General features: G+C 36.0%; 1 protein-coding gene across 1 annotated transcript in view; it reads right to left on the bottom strand.

Moving 5' to 3' along the window:
* Nucleotides 1–11574, bottom strand: part of LOC139739765 (uncharacterized) — a 119321-nt gene that overhangs the window by 14129 nt on the left and 93618 nt on the right. Inside the window, exons 9-10 of the mRNA XM_071650362.1 lie at nucleotides 6246–6308; nucleotides 4270–4356 (exon numbers count right to left, since the gene is read on the bottom strand). Coding sequence (XP_071506463.1) covers nucleotides 4270–4356; nucleotides 6246–6308 — 150 coding nt within the window. The remainder of the gene's footprint in view (nucleotides 1–4269; nucleotides 4357–6245; nucleotides 6309–11574) is intronic.

Genomic DNA, 11574 nt, shown 5'->3' with positions numbered 1-11574 from the left:
TACTGTGCATTTCAGCATGTAAATGTAATTTATTGACATTTTCAAGTAAGTCCACAAAAACATATACTCAGAAATTTTATAAGCCTAAGTTTAGAATGAGTGGAATCAGAATTCAAACACACAAAACATCAGACTACCAGTAAGATCCACACATTTTGGCATGATAGTTGTGAACATTGTGATAATTCAAGTTAAAAACCAATGAAATTTGTTTCGCAAATTATCCAACTGACTACGCAAACATGGTGGTTCCTGTGCGAAGTTTTCAGAGCTTTTCGAATCTTGCAGGCGATGGAGTACTGGTATGGTTGTCTTTTAAATTTTCACTCTTTTTTCTATGGGTAAAGTTACTCTTTAAAATGCCACTGAAAAAAAAAAGATGAAAAAAGCAATGAATCCGAAAAGATAGCATGCAAAACAAACCTGCGCTCAGCAAGAGGGCGAAAATTTGCATAGAAAGCCATTAGGAAAAAAAAAAGTAAAGAAAAACTGTTGGCGAAAACACAAACATTTCTGCAGTCAAAAGAAGACATTTCAAACATTCATACTTCCAAGCGAAGTCCTGCAGTAGGAAGTGAAAGCATTAAAATAAAAGGCACATGAATTATATGCCATCAAAGAACATCACAGGTGCATGTGCTCAACGTACTATTCAGGGTGTGCGAAATATATGAATAAAAGCATATACGTAAACCTTCACTAAATATATTTGATACTTTTGACAAAAGAATAGAAATATTCATACAGATGCCTAGGCAAACAGAGAAATACTAAACAAGAAAAAAGAAGATATGTAAACATAAAATGTACATACATGTGCATGCCAGCACACACACACACACACACACACACACACACACACACAAACACACAGTCATACACATACACATCCATATGCACATACACATACATATACACACAAAAAAAAACAGTGGTGATTTACATTCATTTTTTGTAACACAGTGTGTCCATATCTACTGCTGACAGCCACATGCTACTACACACTCTACCACCTACATGTAAACACCATATGTACAGTGTAGGTACTCTGACAACCATAACATTGTGAGGTAATTGGAGTATAGATGCCATTTGATATCTTAGTGGCTCATATCACAGTGAAAATCAAGTGAAAATTGTCAAAACTGTGATAACTGAGCTGCATGATACCTTAAGTGTACATAAAAATTAATTCTTTAATAAAAAATAAATTCTTTATCATGCATACATGTATTTCATGGGTGCCCCAAAATTACACACCATTCCATAGGTCACATTTACTTTGCATATTCAGTGTGGTACCATAAGACTTTCAACATGCTAAAATTCATGCACACACACACATACACACACACATAATCATACAGAAAAAGCATAGAGAAAATGTTTGTGTTATTTTGTAGTGCTGAAGAATGTGTACCAATTCAAACCCTACATGCAGACAAGTCCACATGCTAGAATCACATTTATAAAAGCTTCCATCAAGACTACATAATATGTGACATACTTGAAGATATAGAGTCTAATTCTTGACATTTCATTACATTTTAAATGCTGTACCTTCATTGCTGCTTTAAACATACTTTAAAAAAGAGAGAGAAAATTATACAAGATATGCATGCAACTTTGATTTCTTCCAATGCACTGGATTAATTTCCTAGTAGCAGTTTCAATGTTTTTGTGCAATGAACACAATTCTGTCACGTTAGATATACAAAATTTGTGTAAAATTTAATTTACAATAACACTCAAATTATGAATGAATTGTAAAACTTCTCAGGTTTTGAATGTGAGTGATCACTTTTAAAAAAGAAATGATTACTTCATACAGAGGATTTGATTGAAAATGCAATATTGACCACATATTTCATATTGTGAGGTAAACCTTTTTTTTCCTCCTTTTGATAATGGTGTGGACTGAGAGTCCTACACTCTCTCATAATGGTTTTTTTTATCTGCATGATGTTGTTATAGCTAAACATGTTTTATACTCTTTGAGATAGTTGGAGTATGATTTTTCTCTTTCTAACGAATCATGATGACACATGCACCCTTTGAAAAACATGAATCTCATTTATCAACTCAATTGTTTTCTTGTGGAGTTGGAGTTTAAAGGGAAAACAACATATCCACAGAGAATATCACTACAGTACCGGTGTACATACATATTCCACTTAATTGTTCATCCTGTCATTGAAACACATATTCCACTTAATTGTTTTTTCCTGTCGTTGAAACACATTACAAACTTTACTCCGAAAAAAAGGTAACCTTTAAAGTACAAATCTATACAGCAGTTCTTTACCACATTTATACCAATTTAATTGTTTAACTTCCTGTTAATATGAATAAACACATATTTCATATTACGAGGGAAAGTTTTTTGATAATAGTGTGGCCACATTTCTTTACACTGACAAACTTAGTCTTTGACAAGTACAATTCTGTAACATGTTCAAGTTGACTTTTTAAAGCCGGAGTAAAATCAAAACAAACATAATTATAAAAACACCATTTAAACTACATATAAGAAAAGAAAGTTCTTAAATTTAAAGAGTCATATGTTTTCATTGAATGTAGGCAAAGTGAAAAAGGATAATGATGTCATTACAAACATAGTTAGTCATCAAACTCGGGGAAACACAATTTGTTTGAAAAGGGAGATTAATCAAAAACAGTATCTTGCTCAGAAAAAAAAAGTATTATCAAGTTTATGTGTTATCAGTATTAAGCATTATATCTAAATTTCAACATGAATGTATTCTATCACCTATGCCTCACAGAGAGCATATATTTCACATTTAATTCATTACTGGCATTTTCACTGTAATAAAACAAACAAGAGAAGAGAAATGGCTGGGTAGAGATTTGAGAAATAGATGTCAGTAAACTAAAGGGGATGTGTTTGAAATATAGATGGAAAAGCAAATAAAAAATGTTTCATGTAATTACAGAAAAACAATTCAACACTGCAAAATTAGGGATCACCTTGGCAAACATGCATGCATAGAAATTCACTGGGAAGAGTCAAAGGATAGCTTTAAAAGATACAATTCTTAATCATATTGGCAACAGCAATTAGAGTGTAACTGTTGCTACATGGAAGCAGTATCACGTACAGTAAGTGATGAACATGTCTTGTGTATGAACAAGAAAGAAAATAGATACAGATATGTATGTGGGCACCTAATCTGTGAGAGTCTTGAATTTCATTTTGATATTTACCGAGGTCATGTCTCCTTGTCAATAAAAAACAGTATCATTACACCTTTGTTTTGAAATCCATCGACAATACAGACTTTGCAGAAAACTGAGACATATGCAGACTCAACATGAGCTTGATAATTATATACTTCCAACTTAATGTGATTACAGGGGGAACATAAAGCACATATCTAAATGCAAGAGTCAATAGGCATGACTAATGATTAAAACAAGTGCTGGAGCATAATTCATCAATATCAAAGGAAAGGACAGATGAGATAAAAGATGAATATGGGTGAGAGTCACCTCATGCTCTACATTTACTCTGCATTTTCACATAAAATCACCAGGGCATGGCAAAGCAGAGGGATATCTCTTTTCAACAGAAGATTCTAGCACTAACAGAACATATGAAAACTTCTGAGAAACTGTTTTTTGGTTTGGTTTGTTGTTAATTTTTGATGATGGCAACGGCATTTGAATCGTTAGTAAGTAAAAGAAAGGCAAATGAGATTAATCAACATTTGATTCAGTAGCAAACTGCTTTTAGCGGCTGGAAGGAAACTTGAAGAATGGAAAACAAGGTGAGCACGAGGTATAATTCAAGAATGCATTGGGCATGATGGGCACTTCTGGTAAAAATTGAGGAAAGAGCAGGGCATCAAGAGAAAATTATTATTGCTTCTCAAATCAAGTACTTCTGCTTGCAAGAAGTCTGACAAAGAAAAACTAAAGAAAAGAAAAGAGAAAAAAAAGTTTGCAACACAAGGAAGAAGAAGCAAAAAACAACAACAACAACAACACACTGCTTTCAAGAGAACACATCACCAAACTGATCTAACTGAAAAGTGAAAGCTGGCCAAGTTATGCAAAACTAAGAACCTCAAAAGAAAACACAAAACAATAGAACATGAAAACACTGCCATGATGATCAGAAGGGGCAATTTGATTGGGAGCCAACAAAAAATAAATTGAGAAAATCAAAAGAGCCACAAATAAAAAAGAGGGACAACAACCACCTCAAATAACAAAATTGTAAAAAAAGTGGGTGCGCCACTCTGTTACCTGGGGTCTGCTTTCTGGGAACGAATTCCCGCTACTTGTGGATTTTATGGAACGTAAAGTGTCCGTCGAGGCTGACCCAGCCAAATCCTTTCAAATGTGAGTGGCATGCATAAACGGAGGAGAAGAAGAACTGTGAGAAAAACACTTCATACACACACATTTACCTGTGGGAATATCAACAGTGACCAAACAACAACAACAAAAATCCAAGAACGTAATAAAAAAAAAAATCAAAAGTCTACAATTCATTTGCTTCACCATGTTGCTTCCACTACTATCCATATTCTTACAAGCGTACACTCCAAAAAAGGAAAAAGGATAGGAAACCTTTTTTTTTTTATTTTTCCTCACAAAAAAAAAAGAGAAAGATATGTTTGTTACACAAGATTGCACTGATTGTGTCATAGCCTTTCATATATTCCACTTCTCTGGCCCCCTCTCTAAAACAGAGAGCTCAATAATTATGTGTGTATATATGTACTTGTATGTATAGATGAAAGGATGTACATTGTTGTATACGGGGTATCATTCACATAAGTCTCTCTATATATACTTACATCCATAAACACAAACACACATATATTTAGAATACACATATGTGTGTGCATGTGTGTGTGCATGAATGTGCATGTATCTGTATATATGATTAATTTTGCATATTTAAAGTGGAAGTGCAGACTTTATGAATGATTGCATGCAAAAATGTCCTCTAAATTATGGATACTTTGTGAAACAGAACACAACCAAGAATGCATTGAGTACCACGGCTCAACGCAAAGATCTCTGCTGTAGAAAACCCAATGTGGTTGTACTTTATGTATTAGTGTTGTTTTTGCTGTTGTTGCTTCACTCTTGTTCTCATTGAGTGTTTCTATCATTTCTTGTCATGCCCAGGTAGGCTACTAAACAAGAACAGAATGGCAAGCCTTCATTTAGCTACTAGTAATTGACAACCTCCCCTAACATCCCTACCTCATTCCACTCATAATAACTTACAACATGCCTTTTTGTTTATTTTTTTTTCTCCCAGAATGCAATGTACCATCAATATTTACACTGTATAATTGTCCATTAAGTTCATTTTAATGTCACAGCAAAAAAAAAAAAGAAAAAAAGAAAGGAACAAGAAACAAGATTCAAAAGTGCAGAATGTTAGTATGTTGCTTTCAAGGTGACAGAATACATATCAAAATCACAGTGCAACATAGAAGCCTTTGTCACTTCTATGACCATTATATATGCAAACAAGGTGCATAAGCTCCACTGAAATCCTGGACTGCAATCTGTGCATTACTTAGAAAAAAAAGTAATGATAAAAGAACCCCCAAATAGGTGAACATTGCTGCTGCTTGAAGAATACAGGAGAAAAGACAACTGAAGAAGAGTTATTCAGTCTTGGAATACCATGATTTTAGAGAGTAGATTAAAAGCATTTTACATTGGTTTCAAATACTGAGACTTCAATGATTTCCACAAATCACATGTCCTCGTATTTTGCTGAAACCCTGTAGAGCAGATGTCGCAACATCCTTTAAATGAAAACCAGTTATGTGCTGCCTTATCGTATCCATGACAAATGCAAGCAAAAGCACTGCAAAATTCACTGTAGGAATGAATGACCCTTTGCTCATTTAAAAAAAAAAAAAAAAATGGTATATTTCCATTCTCTCTCATGCCACATGCACAGATACCATAGAATGGGTATCTGAACTTGACCTCGTGCTGATCGAGTTGTTGGTTAGTTTCACACAGTGGTACACTGACTGCTTGCCCTATGTATGGGACTAAAGACTTCCAAGTAATTCCTCTCCTCTCATGCGCGTGTGCTTGATTGAAGGAAAAACAAAAACAAACAAACAAAAAGGGAAACACACACACACACACACACACACACACACACACAAACACACACACACATACAGTGCATACACAAACAAATAGTGGCCTCAGATGGAGATCAGTGAGCACAGGTTTACCTGCTGGGGCACATCGGGGTACAGGTCCTCCGTACTCCCACCATCTTGGGAGGACGATATATCCTAATGTGGGGCCGTTTGAAAAGTCATCAGAAACACAAGGTGAACAAAGGTGAACGTGGACAACTTGAATCAAAGGATTATCCATGCACACATGGATTTCAGACATACATGTATAGCAAACTGTTGAGGACAGAGCTCATTTAAACATTGAAACATGGGAAATTCATTTTCAAAGGAATTCCACTGATATGTATTGATCATTGTGGTCTCTGTAAATGCACACAACACATTGCACAAAGACGGCAAGGCATGCCATGTAGATATATTTCAGCTCTTGAATCATCGAATTGTGAGACAAATAAATCAGTCAAGTCTATTCAGATATTATATCAATTCTTCTCGTTTTGCAATGATTTTCCCCTAAACATTCACTATGTCTATTTTGCTTCTGTGTGATGTAACTTCTGACAGGGGAGTCCCCTATTGCCCATTGCAGTGTATCAAAGTGATGGGCTAAACACCTGTCAGAGATGTGGAAAAATACATAATATCAAAACTGCAGGTGAACATAACATCACATCAAACGATATTTCACAAGGCATTTCAATGCATATATATCTCATACATCCAAATGACCTTGTAAATTCCTAAAGGTTCTTGAATGAGGCTGGTAGTATACAGCCCCCTGAATTCAAAACACAAGAAGAAGCAAAAACAAACAAACAACAGACACTGAAAAAAAAAATCAAGATAATAGGAAATGCCATCCAGAGAAAAAGATGTCTGTTACTCTCCTTCATTCTACCAATCTCTAGGTGTCCCCCTCCCTCGCCACCCCCCAATCCAAAAGCAGCTCCGGCTCTCCAACCATTATCCTCTCTGGCACCATCCATTCAAGGAATGCTCTTCAAGCGCTGTCCCCAAGACACGTCCCAGTGGTTTCTGAGAAAGAGGACCCGCACCAAGACAAAGCCGGGCATCACTGTCATATGAGGGTCATTAGCCCCTAATGATAAGCCGAAAATTTGTCCCACTCCTAAACTTGTAAATCAATTGCCCTACAGGGGTTTAAATCACTCCTTCAAACAGGGGAATCTTTTTAAAGTCTACTGCTTTCTTTTGGCTATATGCAAACCTTTTGTCATTGTTGTTGTTAAGGGGCTTTGCATTTTGTTTTTCCCTTCTTTGACCTGTGAAGAGATGTAATAGAATGGAATGTGTTTGGCAAGCCTAATATGATTGTGACAAGCTTTGTTCACATCAGAAATCAGTCCTCGTCAGGGGGGCAGACATGGGATTAATGGATTGAATAATCCCTCAAATGACATCTTCTGGAGCCCTCACCGTTAGACGCTGATAATGAACTACATTGTTGCTGATGACAATGGCTTTACCACCCAAGCACACCCCAAATGGTAATCCAGTGGCATTTGACTCTTGTACCAATGTGACAAGGCTGATGTGCTCACAGCAAGAACTTTCACTCATATACACACACAGAGACACAGACAAACACAAACAAACACACACACACACACACACACATACTTAGAAGATACTCTTCTCCTCTCTTCTATTCTATCTCCTTTATTCTTTACATTTTACTCTCTCCATTAATATTGTTTTCTGTATCACAAACACACACATTTTTTTTAAATCTTACTCTCTCCCTCCCCCTCTCTCTGTCACACACACGCATACACACACAAACATACACACAATACACATTCTCTCTCTCCCTTTCTATCCTTCAGTCAGACACATATACACAAGAGAAAAATATTAAAGCACTGGCAGAAAAAGAAAATCAGTGGAAAGATCAAAATGTACTTTCTTTGAATCTTCATAATATCATCCTATCATGTTATGTCAACTTATGTGAAACAAGCATCATGACAATTCATGAATAGACTGTGCATCACATGATTAACAAGGTTACAAAGATGATCCCTGAATAATGTTCATTTCTCGTAAGAATAGCAAATAATGTTTTTTGCTTCCTAAATCATTATTACCTGGGTGAATACCAATAGTCAAAAGGAAAGAAATGCTGTACTGCATGACAACCCTGCTTGACAATGACAATACTTTCTGGCTTCCTTCACAATTTGTCAACTCAAACTCTTGACAGATGCAACATACAAGATTCAGAGGATGCAAAATATTACCCTTTCCTTTTCAACATTTAAGCCTCCGCTATTTTTTTTTTCTCTCATTCTTCTTACTGTTTACCTAACTTCCATTCACAGCAGAAGAGTGAATCCTGCTTTGTCTTCTTAAAAACAATTGCCTTTCAATCAATTGATTGTTATAATCATAACAGTATGAATTGGGAGTATGAATTTCAACCTTGAAAATTTCCAGAAAATGCTCAGATTGACAAGTTTTTACAAGCCTCATGAGCAGCAATATTACTCTATATTTTTTTCCTCAGCATATTTACGGATGAACAATCCTGTATTTTTTAGGCAAATGTGTCAGAATCTATGATAATGAATAATCTTATATGAGGAGTTAAGCAGCTAAGTAGAATTTGCACACAATATCAGAAAAATGTGAACGTGCTTTACCCAGAGCTTGTAAAAGCAAGGCCATGACACATGTTTTCCACTAATTTCTCCCATTTTCATTCAAGGCAGTGATAAATGAAGAGAAAAATTCTACAAGTAATCTAAAGGTAATCACTGTAGAATTTGCAGCAGATGCAAAGTAAGTCAGACTTTGTTGACATGGGGGTGGGGGGTGGGGAGAAAGTTACAAGTGGATGCTGAAAAGAAGCAGTGGGGTGACACATTGGCGTCAGAGGGGCGCGGCAGGGGGGTACAGTGGCCACCCCCAACTTTGGTCCTGATTGACAGGTGTGGCAGAGTGGCTCTGGCATGTACAACAGTGTACAAGTTGTACCTTGCTCCTGAACAGACAGAGCAAGAGAAAATTTCACTGCACAAAATTCACTCACTGCTCAAAATTTTGCTCTCATCTCAAAATTTTCTTAAGATGCATCAAAGCCATTTCTTCTAGGCAATTCATGGTGGTGCATCACATTGAATCTCAAGCTTGCATTTGGTATAAAAATAACTGCAAATACACACACACACACATACATATGCATAATTGTGTGAATGTGTGTGTGTGTGTGTGTGTGTGTGTGTGTGTGTGTGTGTGTGTGTGTGTGTGTGTGTGTGTGTGTTAATATAGACTTCCAACTAAATGTACACCAATAGAGGAAAGTTTCACTAGTTTTTATGATACAGGAGTATTGTTCTCAAACTTAATCCCAATCAGACTTGGTGTTGATGTTACCACACTACAAGTCTCCCACTAACCTGCACTTGAATCTTCTCGACATTTTTCTCACAAAAACGAATTTAAATTACCAGTGGAATTTTCATATTGACATTGTAGAGGTTTAATAGCTTAGCAATGATGACTTTTGATGGGCAGGGAATTACAGTTACTAAACCATAAACCAAAGCGCAAATTCTGTATAATATCTTCTTTTTTGTACACAAACCAATTTATTTCATTGCCTCATATACTTTGCATCACAAATGTTTGTTTGGGGAAATCACTATTTCATGAAAACATGTATGCCTTTTTGATTTGCATAACTCTTTACATTATGTCCCATTTAAATGACTCTTCTGTCAGTCAGTCCGCTTGATTTTTCTCTACACATTACATCAATTTGTAATAATAATAATAATGATAATAATAATATGAAATATTTATTTAGCGATTCATACAACATGTTTCAAAGCACTTTACAATCATCAAAACAAACAACCAAACAACCAAACAAACAAACATACAAATCAGCTTGGAATAACAAATAATTTACTACAAATGCGTACATAATCATTAGTTCTACACTAAAAATGAATGGGTTTTAAGTTTCTTTTTGAAGATGTAATAAACAAAGAGTGGCAATGGCATTGGAAAATGGTCCCTAAGTCATACTGAAAGTGCCCCATCCTTTGAAAAAGAAAAAAAACACACGTGCAAACCAAAGTAATTGTGAGGACTTGCCAAGTTTTCTATTTCTCATAAATTTCCACCTAGCCCGAATCTCACTGATAACGACACACTCAAAGGAGCTGAAGACTGTACGACATGATGAAGTGGGCGAAGAGACCACAGTGGAAGAAAAGGGGAAAAAAGAGAAGAAAAAAAAAAGCAAGATTGTGTAATCTTGGAGTGCTATAATTATATGAGATTAAGGGCTTGAGCATGTTTTTCGGAACTGAATATCCTCGGTTGGCGCAATAATGCCATTCATCCCAAGCCAAGTGGCCCGGAGGAGGGGGGATTTTCATTGAAGGAGTGCTTTTTAGCTTGGCGACAGCCTTTGTAACCCCGTCTGTAATCAACGTCCAAAGAAGTTGGTCTTGGGGGGCTGGGGTGGCTCCACCGGTCAACAGAACCACTGACCGTTCTCGGAACATGTGAATGAGAACAAGTGCAGCCAAAAGAGGTTTGATTACAAAGCTCTGAATTAATTTTTTTTTTTATGAGGAATATTCATAGAAACCACCTAACAGCTAGAAGTAGTGACATCACAAAATTGAAAATCATTGATATAGCTCTACGAGCAATCCTATCAGAGGTGTGTTGTTGCTGTTGTTTTCTTTTCTGTGTGCACGTGGGTAGAGCTACGTCTCTTGCAGGAAATGATTTTGAGATGATAACTGCCATTTTCAGGCTAAATTTACATAACAACTTCCGTAATGACCAGTCAAAAGTACTCTTTTCATCCCTCTTCAATCAATGAGCATAACTTCCTTTAAACATTTTTGCTTGCAATGTGAATATCCAAATATTGACTTCTATTGAATGCATATACAGCTACCCGAGGCTTATATACAAATAATACGATAATCTGGAATATACTTAGTACCTCTCATATTCTATATAGTAAAGTGTGGCTTTATGAGTGTAAAACATTTGAGGAGATATGATGCACTGACAATAATCTTGGTGGAGAACAGGGCCCTGTTTCATAAAGCTGTTTGTAAAGTTACGAACAACTTACGAGCGACTGGTGATCAGTTCTGAAGTGCTATACTTATCAGAATTTCAATAATTCAGCACAAGAACTGATCACCAGTCGCTCGTAAGTCGTTCGTAACTTTACGAACAGCTTTATGAAACACCCCCCTTGTCAGAGAATGTTTATTCCCTTCTTCCTTTTTTTTCATATTTTGGTCTAACTCCCTAGCAAAAGTCTCTCATTTCAAGACTAAAATCCAAAACTTGTTTAGATAGCACATAAAGTACATAGGTGAGGAAAATGGAAATGCCGGAAGGAAAATGTTGTAAGGATTCA

The sequence above is a fragment of the Diadema antillarum genome, unplaced genomic scaffold (genome assembly GCF_040938485.1).
Source record: "Diadema antillarum isolate AM-2024a unplaced genomic scaffold, OU_Dant_1.0 seq00000817_RagTag, whole genome shotgun sequence".
NCBI classification, from domain to species: Eukaryota; Metazoa; Echinodermata; class Echinoidea; order Diadematoida; family Diadematidae; genus Diadema; species Diadema antillarum.
This window is presented reverse-complemented; position numbering and strand designations above follow the sequence as displayed.